The sequence below is a fragment of the Rissa tridactyla genome, chromosome 13 (assembly GCF_028500815.1).
Source record: "Rissa tridactyla isolate bRisTri1 chromosome 13, bRisTri1.patW.cur.20221130, whole genome shotgun sequence".
NCBI lineage: Eukaryota > Metazoa > Chordata > Aves > Charadriiformes > Laridae > Rissa > Rissa tridactyla.
This window is the reverse complement of record NC_071478.1, coordinates 2,500,922-2,518,268: the sequence shown is the minus strand read 5'-3', so window position 1 is coordinate 2,518,268 and position 17,347 is coordinate 2,500,922. Positions and strand designations below refer to the sequence as shown.

The following is a 17,347-nucleotide window of genomic DNA, read 5'->3' as shown; positions in this document are numbered from 1 at the left end:
TTGTCCAAAGAGAGGGGACAGCTTTTGCCCTGCCAAATAAAGCTCAGCTCAGAGCACCCAGGAAAGCGCCCAGCCATAGGGTTGTCACCGGGGTGCCGGGCTGCGCGGCCTGAGTGCTGGCCCTCACTGCCTGGTCACCGCCGTGGTGCCTGGCGGGGACACAAAGGCCACCCAGGGTCCATTAGCATCATTGTTGAGCCCCAAAGGGCTTTCCTCCCCACAGAGCTTGCCGCTGCGAATTCATCCTCCTTGGGGAACAAAAATCCTCCAAGACCTTCGGAGCAGCACAGCGCAGAGCAGCCTGTCCCAAAAAGGGCAGCCTTAAGGACAAAAGCAGCCCCCGACTGGTTTAGTGTGGAGCCTGGCAGGGACAAGAAGGGGTCTCTGATGTGAGCTGTGTCCGGGGGTGTGCGTCATGGAGTGGCCTTTGATGGCCACTGAGGGTTTTGTGCCCTTGTGACCGCCCCAGCCCCAGCCTGGGTGCCCGGAGCAGCCAGTGGCTCCACTGCCGGCCCCAGACCCTGCTCCAGGCAGGCGGACACTCTCCCTGCCCAGAGCTCCCGGCCACCACGTTCCTGCCTGCAATAGAGGGAAAACCAGCGGGTGCGTCTGCCTCCGCCTCTGCGGGCAGTTCGGAGTAGCCGAGCAGAGACAATGGCAGGACGTGACTGTGGGGACATCTGTGTCTGATCCAGGAAATGTTTTGGCGTCAAAATAGAAGCAGTGGGTTGTTAAAAAGGAAAAAAAAAAAAAAAAAAAGGAAAAAAAAAAATGACGTGTGAGCGCGAAAAGATCTGGGACGCATTCACAGCCTGCAGCAGAAGACAAGGCTGAGATTTAGGTTCCCAGGTAGCCTGACACCCTGTTCCACTGACTGTGTCCCTGCCGGGAACCTGTCGCTGCGTGGGTGGCTCATGCCACCTCTCCAAGGGCTCGTCCCTTCGCCCGGGGGCTGCCCGGCAGGTGGAGGTAGAGCGGTGGCTCCTGCCACCCCGGTACGCAGCGTCGCAGGCTGGTGCGGCTCGGCAGGCACGCCAGGTTTGTGTCTCCCCTTCAGTCCCTGCCACTGAAGCTTTGCCAGGGAGCGACACGGGGAGGGGTTGGTGTCTGCGGCAGAGCGTGGTGGGTGCCACCACCAGTGCAGCCCGGCCACATGGGCCTCCTGGGGCTGAGCAGCTTCACAGGGTGTTTCCTTTACCTTAAGCTTGGGGACCAAACACCGCCCCACAGCCCCGTACCCCGCTCTCAGGCTCAGGTTTCCTCTGCTGAGGCCAATGCTGCTGGTGGGAGCAATGGTCCAGGTTGCGCACACCAGCCGGTGAGCATGGGGAGCGAGGTGTTTTGCTGCTGCACATGAGGTTTGCAGCAGCTTCAGCTCCGAGGAGAGCTGCAGCTTGTCCGGGTCCCAGCTCCCAGCCACCCCGTGCTGCAGCACTTCCATTTCAGTCCATAGCACGGTGCGCTGCAGCGAGGGGAGCCGCGGGGCCAGTGGAAAATGGGGCTCTGAGCTCATGCATCTTATTTTAGCTCCCCATCCTCTCTGGAAGCTATCTCAGGCATGTTTTGGGAATACAGCAGGTATTTTTATGAGTAGGATTTGCAAGGGTATTTTCATCGTAGACTTGGAGACAGCTGGGCCTGCTGCCAGGTTTAGGAAGCACAGAGGCAGAGGCAAGAAACATAAAACTAGCAAGAGGTAGGCTTCCTACTGGGGCTTATATTTAGCTGAGAGGAGCAGGAGCACTTGAAAATGTCCTGCTGGTGCTCCCTGTGCCAGACGGTCCCTCAGCCAGTTCATGGAGGCCAACCTTGACCCGAGCCAGGAAAAGCAAGGGGAACGTGTCCCGGCCAATGGCACTTGTCCGGCACAGCCCACCTGGCACCGCCGAGACCCCGGCTGCCCTTCGGATCAACTGACAGCGGTGCAGTGGGTGCGGTAGCCAGCCGGCCACTGCCTGCGGCTGGGAGAGAGCTGGGAAGCGCTGAGCTGCGCTCGCTGCACGCTGCCGTGGGTGAGGAAAGATGGGACGGGGGCACAGTCGGCAGGATCGGTGGGCTCACCTCCATGTCAGTGTTTCAGACACCATCCTGCCAAGCTGGCCAGCTCTGGCACCAAAGTGGCACCGTGCCGTTCGCCACGCATGGGCTGTCGCTCTGAGCGAACCCTGCGGCTCATCCGCCCTGGGCAGGGGATGCTCATCGCGGCACCAGGCAGGGGCTGAGGGCGCAGTGAACTCCGCACTGACAGCCGGTGGTGGGAACCCTTCCAAGGGGTGTTTAGGTGAACCCCACGCTGCACACCAGCCTGGCTCTCCCCCCGGCACCACGGCCGAGCCACCAGCCCGGGCACAGCGCTGGCCCGGGAGTGCTGCTGCGTGCTGGGGGGGAGCAGAGCCGGGGGTCTGAGCTATGGAGGGGCAGGTTCGGCTTTGCACCGCCCCCACCTCAGCAGAGTGTGGCCCCCAGGGCTGAACTAGCACATGATGTGCAGGGTCCCCATGGCCAGCGCGGTGTCCCCTGGGCACCGTGGGGTGGCAGGGCTGCCAGCCCGGCGGGGGACGACAGCTGATGGCCGAGCTGGAGGGTCCAGGGGCCGCACAGCCGGGGAAAAGCACGACCTTGCAGTGACACAGGGAGTGCCGTGCTGTGCCGTGCTGGGCCGTGGCCGCGGAACATGAGCCCAGCAGCTGCGCGGCGCTTGGCCAGGGGCCGAGGGGCACGGGCAGCCGGCGGCCAGCGCGCAGAGCTGCTGTGAGCCGCCCCGCGAAGACCCTCCCCAAGCAAGCATGGCCAGCTCGCTCCGAAAACAAAATGCCTTCCTGGGGAAAAAAAGAAAAAAAAAGAAGAAAAAAAAAAAAAAAGAAAGAGACAGCTTCAACCAAGAAATAGCCACAGGCAGGTTTTGTTTTTAAAGCATTTTTATTTTGTTCGTTTTGAATTGAATTTTTATGTGATTTGTTTCACTGAAAATGGACACATTTTGAAATACCATGTGTTCCCTCCTCTCTGCCCAGGGGGAGGCTGGCTGCTGACCCGGAGCAGGGAGCTGGAGGGCTGCGCCGGCTGGGGGGGATGTGCCACAAGCTCTTCATTTTCCATAGTGGCGTTGTACCTTTCCCAAAGTGAAGACAGTCCTCAGAAAGGGGGAAACCTCAAGCGAAATACCCAGCCCTCTCCTGTACCTGGTATCGATTTTATTGTACCCGGCAAAGAAGAGCGACAATAGCTGGGGGAGGCAGAGGAAGAAATACAAGATTTCCTTCCACCTTTTTTTTTTTTTTTTCCCAAAAAAAACCCTAAGTGTAATGTCATGCCCACATCCAACGCCACCCATCGCCCCCCGTGGGGGTCTTAGGGTAGCACTCACTGCTCCACCGTCCCGTGGCTGGATGGCACCGAGGGGATTTGGCCCATCCAACACAAGCACGCGGTGCTCCACCATCTTGGCGGCCACCCCCTGCACGTGAAATGGTGGCGGGCACAGCTGCACCCATCAGTGGCTGCCACCGCACGCAGATCTACTGATTACATCTCAGTTGTCATGCCACTCAGTGAGAAGCGAAGCTAAATTAGAGCAACTAATTGCACCTCTCTTTGAAACAATCAGGATGACAAATCAGTGGTAATCTCTTCAGTTCTAGAGGGAAGCTATTGCGGCTCGCTTACAAGGATTAATCAGCTTTTCATCAGTGTTATTATACCAACGCTGCCTCAGGAGGAGCCCTGAGGCCACACTGGCTGGGCTCACACCACGGGGACACCAAGGCTTGCAGCCGCTGGTGGAGAAGGCAAGCACTGCCAGGTTGCTCCCTACCAGCCCTTCTCCACACCAGCAAGCTGCCATCTCACAGGCTGTCACATCCTTTGCTCAGCGCGGTGGAGGTTCTGGGACATCTGGATGCCACACTGGCACTGGAGAGGAGGACCAGGGCTGGGCTGCAGGAGCTCACACAGCTCTGTGCTCAGCGCAGGTGGCCCAGTTGAGATGGCCAACCCGGAGGGGACACCAGGCCAAGGAACGGCAAGTGGAGTATCACAAGAGGGGCACCAAAGCCACCCTGCTGCCGCTGGACCCACACTGACCAACTCTGTCAGCTCGGCCAAGGGCCTCGGAGGTGTGCACTGCCAGGACCTGGCTAGCAGAGGACTGGGATCAAGACAGCACCCTGGAGCTGGGGATGAGCTGGGCACAGCAGAGGGACAACGGGACGGCTGTGGCAAGAAGGAAACCAGCCCAGTCACAGGGTTTCTGTTACGGCAGGTGACCGCTTTGTTTCCCACAGTCATTGAAACTCTTTGTTAGATTTATGTGACCAAACGGGAAGCCTAGAGGCTCAAGTCTTGAGTGGACCCCTATCAGAATGACTCTCTAATACACAAAACCGTCTTATGTACTGCAGTGGCATGTTAGAGATCAGAGAGGGAGAAATAACTATACAGTATCTCACCCTTCTACACAACAAGTTGCAGGAGACATGCTGGTACACTCTCCCCAGGGCATGGTGAAGGTTTACTTCCATGTGTCCCAGGGCTAGCACCACCAGCAGCACTGCTCTGGGTCCATCATTTGGGGCGGCTCCAGGGAAATCCCACACACCCTGTTGAGCTGGAGCTGTCAGCAAGCAGCGCTGGTGCCTTTCAACTCTTCACCACCTTCAGTCAACAGAAAAGCACTCAGCAGCTTCCCTCCTTGGCTGATGCTCAACGTCCAGAGGACACAGGCTGCTAGGGATGGAGGATCTAGGCTGGGTTCTCCACTGCTCCACGGCATGACTGTGCCCAAACATGCCACTTTCTGCTCAACAAAAGTTAAAAGAGCAGCTCTACAATCTCCCATGGGAACTGATTCATTAACTCCTGCACCTCCACTGCACTTTGTGGCAATCCCAGAACACTTTGCATCCCATAGATGTTTAAGGTGGCAGAGAGCTTTTACTGAAAATGCCCGAGACCTTGTGCTGCATCAAGTGGTGGTGCCCCTTGGCCAAGGCCCAGGAGGGAAGGACTCCTGAGGGAAGATAAGCAATTCACGATACAACTCCGTGGACAAAACTAACGCACTTGCTTTTTGTGGACTCATTTTCTTGCTATAAGAGGCCTTCCTCTGGTTCACAAGGGTCCCTCTGCCTAGCCAAGCAGGAACTAAACACATGAACATGGGATGCCTGAGGAGAAGAGGGGAAGGCCACGGTGCTGGTGCGAAAGCCCCTGGAGACAAATTCTTCCTCTTTCATCCACTCAGATCAACAGCCCTCGGAGCCCTGGCCGAGAGGGCTGAACCCTGCACATGGCTCTGCTGTGCCCTGGAAAAACTCCGCAGAGGGCACGTGGCATTTCAGTCCCCTGTTTCAGTTTACACAAGCACAGGTCACTCTGTTCCCTCCCCAGCACAGCCCCGCTCGCTCTGGCGAAGGGGTTGATGCAGGGCTGGGGAGAAGCCTCTGCCTGGCCCTTCTCGGGGAGTTGCACAGGGATGGATTTGCAGCACCTTCCTGCTGGACCTTGCCCAAGCAGGTATCTGTCTCTCAGACCCCAGCCCACTACTACCCTGGAAGCTGAGCAGGAGGGGGATGGAGCCCAGGGAAACCTTTGCTGCTGCTGTCCCAGCTGCACCCCCTCTGTGGCTGAGGAGAGGGTCCTTCCTGCAGGAAGGACTGGTGAGCATCTCCAGACGGAGCAGAGTCCTACGCTTCGCACCCTCACTCCAGAAAACACCTTTGGGAGGTAGTCTGTGAAACCAGCTGGCTGGTGGCGCTCAAGCTAAATGCCCTCCCAAAGTGGTACCAACCCCAGCATACTCCCACAAACCTATATACACCCCACCTCGCTCTCTCCACCAGCATCACCATGGTGCACCTGCCTGCGGGCAAAGGCTGTTTGAAACTCGTGTCTGTCCTGCCTCCCGCTGGGAGCCTACCACATCTACCGGGCATGGGGCACGGTGCTCACTTAGGTGCAGGTCAGCGCCGCTGCCAGGGAGCCCGCCCAGTGCAGCAGCTCCGAGTGGGAAGATGCCCAGCCATGCAGTGGAAGGTGGTCCTTGGAGTCCAGGAGACAGTCGGTAACAAGGCCGGCATGGTGCTGCATGGAGGCACTGTCCGAGCGGGCATCCGTGTGGCTCAGGGACGAATCACCACCTGCAAGGGATGGAGAGCAGACGGGATTAGCAAAACTCGGCCATGGTTAGAGAAGCCCAGCTCCCAGCAGCTCCATCTGGCTTCAGACCCCGTCCCTGCTTGGTCAGGAAAGGTCGACGTTACATGGTCCTGGATGGGGGCCAGCTGTAGCATCTTCTGTGGGAAAAATATCAGACTGCCGCCATTGCCAGGGGCCCGTGCTGGGATCCCAAGGTGTGCGTGCCAACGCACCAGCGCCCACAGCAGTGTAGTACAGCTCTCCTGTCGCAGTCTTGTGCACAACAGCTCTGTGCCAGCTCTGCTACGCTACAGCACTTGGATTGCACCATAAAAATGCAACGATACACTTGAGTTACATAAAGATCTAACTCTTGGAAGAGAAAGGGCTCTTGACGTTTCCCCATGGCAGGCTTTTCAGGGTACATTACGAATGCTAAAACCATGGATGGAAAGTGCACGGGAAGGCGAACAAGCCAGGCGTCGGGGCCCCCCAGAACAGTGAAACCAGAACTGCTGGGAAACCGACAGGGAAATGGAAATCTGCAGTACACACGTGCAACAAAAAGAACTCTCAAACATGTTTATATACTGTAAATGTACACTATATAGCATACATAATTATAATTTCACTTTCCCACTGACACGTGTGTGGGCACACACCAAGTATAACATGTACATAAAATGCTACAGAGAGATATATTTAAGTCATCTTCATGTGCACATACAGAAACCATCCAGGCAACAAATTTCTCCCAGTGAATTCAAAGCGCTGAACCAGGAGCTATCCTTAAAAACAGCAGAGCCCTCTTTAACTCATTGTCGCTCACACGAGGACAAGTACATCCAAATCCTTATTTTTTTTTTCCCTCTGAATACCAAACTCTCTCCTACCCGAGTTATTAGCATTTGCCTTTCTGCTGCTGGGGCCTTGATGCACACGGTTTACTCTGTGGCACATGAACCTGCCCACAAAAGACAGCGTGACAAAGAAGCCAGGTTACAAAGCTGTATCTGCTCTGCTCCAGATGGATTCTCTGCAGATCCCCGCTCGCAGCTTTACTCAGGCCAAGTCAATTAGAAACGTCTGAAAGTCAAAGCATCGTTCCCGCATGTGATCTCTGGAAGTTTCCCAGCGTATTCTGTAATCAGGGCGCGCAAACACAACCCTTCCCTCGTGCACGGCAGTTGTTGCCCATAACAAAGACGTTTCGGATCAAAGGAAAGGGTTAACCCCCATGCAGTCATCGCATTGAGTCTTGGAGGTCTGAGTGCTGCCAACTCCTGAAAAATGGCCACCAGGCAAGCTGCTGAGAATAATCAGAATAAGATTGGAAGGTGTCCACATCAATCAATCACTTGTTGACAGATGACTGGAAGCCCCCACTGTGACCGTGGACAGCTGACCAACCCTCGGCTTAAGCTGAAGTCTAACATTAGCCTGTTTGTTTCGTGTGGGTGGCTTCTGCGTTATGACCTTAATAGTCAATCAATCTTGCAATGAGTAGTCTGTCTGGCAGAAACATTAATTATCCATACTATTCACGCATTGAAAAGCTTTATCTTCAAAAACTCAGCATCACTTAGGGAGGAATAACAGAACCCGGAGCAAGAAAATAAGCCCAGCCCCAGCTTCCTAAGGGGGGTAACAGGACGGCAGGGACGAGCTCCTGGGGCCGCTGCGGCCCTGACGGCAGCCCAGGATCGGGGGCACTCGGGGCAGGGCTTGGCTTTGCTTTTAATCCTGGTACCTATTCAGGCAGCGTAGAGGCTGCTGCTCTTGCACCAGCAACTGCTGGAATCGGTGCCAAGAGGAAGACGAGGAGGAGAGATATAAAAGGACAACAAACACACATCAATTAAACCTTGCAAGCTGTTAGTCACACTAGTTAATAAGTTCTTTCTATCTGTAAAGTGCTCTTAGTGACAAATCCTTTAACTGGCACTCAGAGCGTTATTATGGCTTTCAAGATGCCTCTGTCTTTCATGTGCAGCTTCTTGTACACATGTGAGTGCTCCCCGTTGCGCAGTCTGTTTACACTAGTTGTGAGAAGACATCATCAAAGCAAACTGAAAGCAACACTAAATGCTTGAGAAAAACAGAATTGATTCACTGCTGCCTGCTCTGAAATGGCCTTTCCGTTTGTTCAGAGGCAGCGGTCGCAGCAGACCGCGGCGGGGAGGGGATGGGGAGCCAGGCTGGCACAGCCAGTGTTTGGCCTCTCCGGGTCATTGCCACTGAAAGCACCCGGCTCCCCCGGCACCGGGCAGAGACCGCAGCCCCTTCCCGCCGGCTGCGACACAGCGGTCACGTCTCCAGCAACAAGGAGCAGAGAGACACCGATCTCCTTCTGCAGCCAGGGGTCCAGAGTGTCTGCGTTCTGCATCCGGGCGGTGGGAGCAGAAGCGATGCCCTGGGCCATCTCCCCAGGGAGCACTCCAGGGGTGCTGGGCATGACAGAATCCCACCTTCCTGCTGCCACCCTCTTCCACAGTGGCTCTCATTCCTGTTCATCGGCCTCCTGTCCTCCCCCATCATCGTGCACAGACGCATTCATCCTGGCCATCTCTGTGCCACAAAGGGACATGGAAGATGGTGAGGGCTTTGTTTCAAAGAGCTAAAACCAGACAGAGCTTCGAGCAAGGTGAAGGAAGGAGGAGGAGGAGGAGAGGCACCATGCTTTGGAGGGATGCTCCTGCCTCACTCATCACCCTGCAGCGGCCGGAGCAGCCGGACAGCCCTGTGCTCCAGCATAACTTCGGGGCAAAGGTCTCGGGAGCAGCACAGGATAGAGTCACCGAGCCAGCAGAGGACAGCACGCCTGCGCAAGGCTGCGGTAAAGGCTCTGCAAGGATGTCCCTTTCCCAAACTTCAAACCCCTCCCACTTCGGAGAGGACCCGTCTCTGCTGCCTCCCTGGCACAGGGCTGGTCTGGGCACAACACCGTGCTGTAACCTCCTGTAACCCAGCAGGAGTCCAAGCACTACAAAAACAACACCAAAGGCTAAAGATCTACCCGTTTGCCCAGATAGAGGGATATGGAGACCCTACTGCATGCATGCTCTTGCACTCAACAGCAAAGATGGCCCAGGTTCCACACCTTGGACTGGGTGCATTGTACACGGTGAACATCAGCCCCCCAGGGCAGGATGCAGAAGCCCCTTCAATACCATCTGGTCCTTGTTCAGGAGAGAAGCAACAAGAAGCTGGGGCCACCAACACCCTACGTAGCACAAAACCCAACCAACGTCCCTGGAGAGCAATATGGGATGTGCAACACCGGGTAGCTGCACTGGCACGGGGGAGGCTGGAGATCCAACCCTGACTGCCGTGCCCGGCGCCAGCGGACACACAGGCAGAGCACAGGTCCATGGGACGCCCTTACGGAAACCATCTTCTCTTTAGTCAAAGTCAAAGCAATTAGGCCCCTGTAATGTTAGATTAAAAAAGAGACAGCTAATCGGAGACCGTCCATAATCTTTCACACTCGGGCTGCCAAAGCAGGCCACAATTCAGCAGGCCTTGTCTGGACTGATTATATTTCCTGAAAAATGAACAGTAACTCTTGTGTAGAAGCAAGTTATGTTTCTGCAAACTCTCTTCCACCCAAATTAAAGTATTAATCACCTTAATAAACATTAACGTGGAATGGTCATTCATTAAATTCAGGAAAATACACGCCCTCAAAGCAATCATTTCACAATTTCAGTACCCAGCGCACTCACAGCTCGACACTTGTCCCCGAGCCGGTGGGTGCCCGATGCCCACCCCACACCCCTGTGCCAAGAGCGACATGGCCAAGCCTGGGCAGGGACCCAGCAGCACTGCCTTCGCCACCATCATGTCAGTGCCATGGCATAACCTTCTAGGTATGCAAAGAGCACCATATGATCTGCCGGTATGGTCAAGGAAGCAAAAAAGCCACGGCTACAAAAGTAACAGCCCAGCCCGTGTGCGGCGGTGGAGATACCGGCCAGCTGCTCACTGGCTCTGCCGTGCCCCCGCTGCAGCCACCTCTTGTCCCAGACACCATGTGCAAAGAGGGGCCTAGAAAGTCAGTGTCCACCCCCACCTTCAGACAGCACAGCTCGTGGTGTACAGCAAGGAGGCAAGAGAAAAGGATTAGATTGGATATCAGGAAAACTTTTGACACTGAAAGGGTTATCGAGCATTGGAACAGGCTGCCCAGGGAAGTGGCTGAGGCACCATCCCTGGAGGGATTTAAAAGACAGGTATGCACAGTGCTTAGGGACATGGGTTAGTGATGGGTTTTGGCAGAGTTAGGTTGATGGTTGGTTTGGACTCGATGATCTGAAAGGCCCTTCCAACCTGGGTGATTCTATGATTTTTAGTGCCGTAAGGCCCCCGCACCTCCAAAAGCCAGGGTTGCCAATGAGTCTCCACCAAACGCCCTCCACAGCTGTGTCACTGCTTTGCCATATCACCAACTACCCACTGACTTGGGGCAAACCCCCTGCATGCCCTGTGGTGCAAGGCACGCGCGCGCGGCACCCATCTCTGCTCCATATCGAGCAGTTGCTCCCAGAGCAGAGTCCCCACCAACATGAACGTGCAGCAAGAGCGGGGCTTGCTCCAGAAACCTCTGCCCGAGGACGAGCGATCTGCAGCACGGACCCGGGGCAGGACTCTGCCACGGCAACAAATGGAGCCCAGAGTCTCCCAAAGCACGGAGTGCTGCCAGAGGCTGGACTCTCATCTCGCCTCCGTTTGCTGAGCCGCACGACTCAGTGCCTTGCTCGACATGGCATCTACCTGCGCGGCTCCTGCGGTAGCGTGCCCCGGGATGGAGCGGGGCGGCAGCAGCGGCGTTTGGGAGGCCTCCGGGCTATCAGTTGCACAGGATAGCGTTAGATCCCCTGCCCCAGAAGGACCTCGGTGCAACCTGGCCTCCTCCGGCTGGCTCAGGGCTTCACGGCCGGTGTCAAGTGGCAACTTTCTGGATTCTGACCTTGTCGGAATTTGCTCCTGGGGGGGATACGCCAGTCCATAAAGTTCCCATTAGCGTAAAAGCAGATGTAAGCACTTTGTTGGCAGAGTTCAGCAGCAGGGAAGCCTGCAGTTGATCAGTTCTGCCTCGCTGGTCACTGCAGTCAACAGGAATTACTACAGAGGATTTCTGTGCCCCCTCTCCCAAAGCCCCCCCCTCTCCCGAAGCCCACCCCTCTCCAAAAAAGATTTAAAGAAACCAGCCAAGCTCAGGCACCGCTCCAATATAACGCAATAAATCGGTGCGATGCATGCCGAGGGGAGCAGGCCCCACCCAGGAAGAGCCAGCGGGAGAGCAGTGTGAATTTGTTTACTGTATGAGACACATCTAGCCATGGGGACTGGATGCCGCTCAACGCCAGCAGTGAGGGGCTCTGGGGCCTTCGTGCCGAGCGACTTGATGCAGGACCGAGGTGCGGGTGGGTGGCAGCTGGGACTGGCCTTTGCCAGTGTCCCCCCACCGGGACAGCAGACGCCTGGCACTCCCAGATCTTCCATAGACAGGGAGCGTCGCCTTCCCCTTCCCACGGGCATGGAGGACGCGAGGGGATGGCCAGCTCCCTGCCAGGATGCCGGCCACCCCGTGGGGTCTGTGGGGCACAGAGCACAGCGGGAGGGAGAGGAAAAGGCAGCAGCAGGGTATGGTAGAGATGGCGCACTGCTGCTGTTGGCCGTCTGGGGCCACGGTGCTTCCCACCGGAGGCGGAGCAGGATTGCCGGTACCACGCGGTGCCGGGGCTCGCCACGCTCCCTCCTCAGCCCTTCTCCATTACGCCGCACTGAGAACCGGCACCACTGACCTGGTTTCAGCGAGTTTGCCTTCATGATTAACACTCTGTGGGCCCCTGCTCACTCTGTTATTCTCACCAAATTAAAGAGCAGTCCCGGATCCTCGTTAGATTTGCTCACATTTGAGCAGTGTCATGTGGTCAGTAGCCCATGGCAATACACTAAATTAAAGGCCTAATGCAGAATCCACCTACAAGCCTGACAACTAATGAATCGAGGGCTTCAGGCCCCAGAGGACCCGCGCGGGGATGAAGCCACTTCACACCGAGCCAGAGCAGAAGTACAGTCCCTGGGCTGTCATTCAGAAATAAAGAGTTGTTTAATTTTATTCACCGCAGGACACAGAAACAACAGCATCTCTGTAACTAACAGCTGGTTTGCCGGAGAGCCAGGCAGCGACGACCCCTCTCGGCACCGATCCCCGGAGCACGGCAGCTCCCGCCCGCGCACCGGAGGTGCCGACAAATAAACCCCTGCGTGGTTTCAATGAACTATGTTTGAGTCCCCGGCATGGAAAAGCAGATTCTCTCGCCTACGGTCAAAATTAATACCTCCGCCCATCCCTCCAAACCAACACGGCCTGCTCCAGAGCACACAACTGGGCTCCGCACAGTCCTTGCTCCATGACGGCACCCGCTGCTCCCCAAACGAAGGGTGCAAGGGAGCACAACTGCCCACAGCGCAGCACCCAGCCCTCGTCACTGCCCACCAGCATCAGTCCACACCGATCTGGGCTACGTGTGAGAAAAACAGACCGCTGCTCCCACTTCAGGCTTTTAGACCCCTCTCCCCATCCTCCGGCAGCGGGCGGGCAGGCACTGGATGTAAACAGTGGGGCCAATGCAGCGGCCATCAATTTTGCTCTGAAGCATTTCAGGTTGGAGCTGGAGTCTGGAAAGGTTCAGCCTGTTGCATCAGACAGCTCAGCCCTGCAAAGGTCAGGGCTGTTTTGGTAAGGAAATGTTTGCCGAGACCTCCCCCTCCCCCAGATCCCTGCTCCCGCCTTCACACCCAGGCTCTGCTCCAGGCCCACAGCAATGGAGAACCTACAGCGGGACGTTGCCCTTCGCAGGAACACCCGCGTGTCCCAAAGTCAACAATGCCGCAGCAGCAGCGCAGCACTCCCAAGGCACGGTGCACAGAGCGGATCGTGACATTAGGGTTCGCAGTATTTTTTCAGTCTCTCTCACACCAAAGAGGGCAAGTTGTCCCTCTCCCAGTGAGCAGCCAAGCAAGCCCAGCGCAAAACCAGTGGTGAACGACAAACTCCTGTTCCGAGCTGACCCTCAGCCACAGCTCCTGTGCTGGACCCGCTCCTCTGGATGGGGGACACCATGAGCAGTCACTGCGGGAAGCGGCTGCTTCCTAATTGCAGAGCAGTCTCTGATGGCCAAAGACACAGACATGGTTTTACAACAGCTCTTACTGAAGGTTCCTCACTGAAAAATGCAGCTATTTATATGACACTTATAAATGTGTGCACACAATGGACTCAGGAAAGCTTTGTGCCCGAATATTGTCAACACTCTGACAACATTTTTATTACACTAGCAAATAATTTGTTTTGTTGCTGCTTAATTGGGAATCGATACAGTGCCTATGTTTAATTACATTCCTTATTTCAGAATGGTTGGGATCAGTCAGCCTTTTTTTTCTCTCCCTACAGAGATTAGGGACTTCGTATTTCAGATTCAGAGAGCACAGAGACTGCCTATAGGAGAGAACAGCCGCCTTAACGAAACGGACGTCGTTAGCAGGATCATTATTAACTATAAACAACCCACATGAAGAAAGGTCAGAGGCACACTTACTCTTTCCTATCTGTAAACAACCAATTATTCAGCTCATCAAACAAAATAATGCACAAGTATTTACATACGCGTGGTGTTTGTGCACGCACGTGTGTGTGATCAGGTGCATCTGGCGTCGCCCGAGGAAGCCCCGTGTTGGGATATGATCTGGGCAGCGTAACCCAGCGCGGGAGTGGCAGGCGAGCCCCCTCCTCGGTGGCAGAGCCCCTGTCACCCAGGGGAGACGGCGTGCGCCCCGTGGGGCGGCTGGGCCAGGCACCGTGCCGGGGTGGTGCTCGCTGGCAGGCAGCAGCACCGCCGCTCTGCTGGGGCATGGACGCGCGTTGGAGCAGCATGCGGATGGCAGGGATATAAATAACAATATCCTGCGCTGTCTCAGAGACAGCTGTGTGGTAACTCTTGCAATTACTTGCTTGTAAATGGCAACCTTTACATGTGCTTGACTTGTGACATCTTTACGTGCTCCATCTCCGGAGAGCTCCCGGTGCGGCTCGGCGGAGCTGCCTCCCACCACAGTGCCGCTGCTCCTGCTGCCCTACCACAGCCACCCCGGCCAGGGCGCGCAGCACTTGGGGGGTCCCACCTCCCTGCTCTGCAGTGGGGCCATGGCTCGGCGCCCACCCCTCGTCCCCCTTCTCCAGCCAGAAGCCCAGGCTGGCCCCGGGAGCGGTGATCTCTGGCCAGATGCGTGCTGCCCACTGCCACCATCCACCGCGTGTTTGAGGTGGGTGGGTGTACTCACGGACATAAACCTCCCTCCTCAACTCCAAAGCACAGGCAGACCTGTGGCACAAGGAGAAAGCAACGTATTCCCTGTCTGAAATGCCTCAGCGCATCCTTACAAAGAAGTGGCCATCTGCAAACCCGCCCCAGCAAGCACCGCGCTGCAGACGCAGGACACACATCTACAGCCTGTGGGGGACAGAAGAATGCTCCCCAGTGACCCTCCAAAATACCATAACTGGGGAGAGCTCTGCAGACGCGTGGGTCGGTCACACAGAGGGGCTGCGCAGCGCTGGGAGCAGCCAGCAGGAGCTGGGAAGGGAGAAGGCTGGAAAACCTGGCGATGGGCTGTATCATGGCCACCCCTCCCAGCCAGGCACGGGTGAAAGCCTCCCTTCTCCTCTCTGCTGCTGGCAATTAATTCATCCCCCGTACGTGAGGACGGCGGGGCAAGGAGGAGCACTTAAGGCTGAGACATGTTTATTTGATGCTGGTACACAGCCCGCCCGCCCCGCGTTTCTCCAGCTGGACAAAGCATGCCCACTTCTCTAAAGCAATTTTTTCATCCCTGATGCGAGCGCTGCATTTTAGCATTAATTTTTTTTTCCTAGACAGACTTCAATCTCATTAATTTTAAGACACTCTAAGCTCTCTTTAGCGGTCTCTAACATAATTCTCCTAACTTAAGAAACACTAGATAGAAGTAGCCAATCCCATTCATAATTGTATATATGGCCAGCAATTCAAATTCACTTCCCCTGATTTAATGTCCTATTTGTATTCTATCAATAAATGAAGTTCTCAGGACCATACTTAAATGGAAGCAGCACTATGCTCTGATAGCCAAAGCCAGCAAAAAAAAAAAATATCATCACTAAACCAAAACGTCTTGTAGTATATGATTCCTTGACTTATTGTTCTCTCCTCTTCACTGCACTTGAATATTAAATGTTGTATTAATAGCTCACTCTTAATTATCCATGAGTAATGTACTACAACCAGAAAATTAATGGAGGGAAGCACCACAAAAATGGAAAAAAAATTCTCACTATCCCCGATACATTGTCAAACAGCTTGTGAGAGGAAGGGAGACACACACGCGGCCTTGAACACAGCCAGACAAAAGACCAGCGCTGGGAAGGGGTCCATCGCTGAACCCCTGTGATCGCAATTCCTCACCTCTCTGGACATGGCTCATCATGGGTAGGAGATTATGAGCAGGGGTATGATAACGATTGTATAAATCCGGGGGTGGCCTAGAGAGGGGGCGGAAGGAGAGCTGCTGCCTCTGTCCTGAAGCCCCGGATGGAAGAGATGATGACTGAGACCAAAGTGAGAAATTCAAGACCGTTAAGGAAGGTTTTTCCATAAACACATAATTCAGCTCTGGACTTCACTGCTGCAGGAAGGTGTTGAGATCTGAACATGAAAAGACTGACAAAGGACTGGGTGATTTTATGGGTAATGGGGATTCTTAGAATTAAACATTACAGCTGACAAGTGTGGGAGGAGACGCTACATCCCTCATCTCATCACCACGGTTCAACGTGCTCTCCCAAAGCACACCCAAGAGGGAGGACTCCTCATCTCCACGGGGACGTCTTCCTCTCCTCAGGGCCAAGGGCCCAGCTCAGACCCCGAGCTCCGTGGGGGGCAGGACAGACCCACGGCACTCATCGGTTCCCAGGTTTTGTGGGGGTTCGCATCCCACAGACACAGGCCCATGGACTGGATAGGCCTGTTTTGACCTGGTGACGCAGCTCAGCGCTCACCCACCTAAATTCCAGCCTGGGTGCCTGGCTGCTATCAGCCTCCTGTCAACTCACCACATTTGGAAACTGAGCCTGTGAGGTGTCGCCACTGACTTACGCATACGGCACAGACCGTATATATCCCCAATCCAAGACCTGCTTGGAGTGTCTTTGTCTCCATAGGTCAAAACACGGCTGTCGCATCAGCTGCGTGCCGTGCAGGAGACAACACACCTATTCCTGTCCCACCACCAGCACAATCTCCATTCACTGGAGCATCTCGGGTCCGTGGAAGCAGAACCGAGTGTTCTAAATCACACTCTTGGCAATACCGCTGGCAGCGCCGGACACTGCCAGGACAGACAGAGAGCCACCAGACGGACAGACCGACCCACAAGCAGGAAGCCCACTCTATAAGTCAAACCAAGAGCCTGCTTTCTGAGCAGCAGCCTCCAGCTGGGCTGGGATGCAGCCTCAGGAGAGCAGATGACAATCAGCACTGAAGAGGAAACGGGCAATAACATTCCTTTAAGCCCATCGCTAGAAATATTGCTGTCGAGAGGGAAACGCTGCAGAAGTTGTTTGTACCCTAATGCGAAGCACCAGAATCAAAGCGCTAGTACCCTGATCAGCTCTGAACTTTGTACAGCTAATTTGTTGAACTGTTCAGCCCAGGAAAGGGAATGAGTTACTTTGTCTCTTACTCACTACAGGCATTAAAAAATTAACAGGTCATTACTAAGTTTTCTTTGCATTTTCTGCCTATTACAGTGTTATTTAATGACTCGGGGCTCTGCTCGGAGCTCAGCACTGTTGGTGCAAGGACCCTGCTGCCGACCAGCCCTGGCAGGGAGCAGGCAGCCCCAGGGAACCCCCCATCTGCTGCAGACCCTTTTGCTCTGAAACTGCCCGCGCTTGAGAGCCCGGTGCAGCACACACCACTCCAGGCTCCGTCCCCAGCGTACCGTGGATGGGACAACCCAGCGCAGGCACTCCGGGACGTGCCACCCTGCATCCCGGCAGAGGGACGGCAGCAGACCGACCACCATGGCAGCACATTTTGCTTCAGCTGATGGGCACGTCGAGTTTTCTCCTGCCCGGAGCGCTGGCGCGGTAAGCCATGCAATGGGG

The 17,347-nt window shown here is 55.4% G+C and overlaps 1 protein-coding gene across 3 annotated transcripts in view; it reads right to left on the bottom strand.

Moving 5' to 3' along the window:
- Positions 1-2,900: 2,900 nt before the first annotated feature.
- The window catches only part of MN1 (MN1 proto-oncogene, transcriptional regulator), a 111,019-nt gene continuing 96,572 nt past the window's right edge, over positions 2,901-17,347 (bottom strand). The window contains exons 2-3 of one of the 3 annotated variants that reach the window (XM_054219702.1): positions 5,950-6,137; positions 2,901-3,112 (exon numbers count right to left, since the gene is read on the bottom strand). In XM_054219702.1, the coding sequence (XP_054075677.1) occupies positions 5,950-6,137 (188 nt within the window). In that variant the 3' untranslated portion in view covers positions 2,901-3,112. Of the gene's footprint in view, positions 6,138-17,347 lie in introns of all 3 variants that reach the window. The other 2 variants (XM_054219701.1, XM_054219705.1) reach the window with 2 other exon arrangements.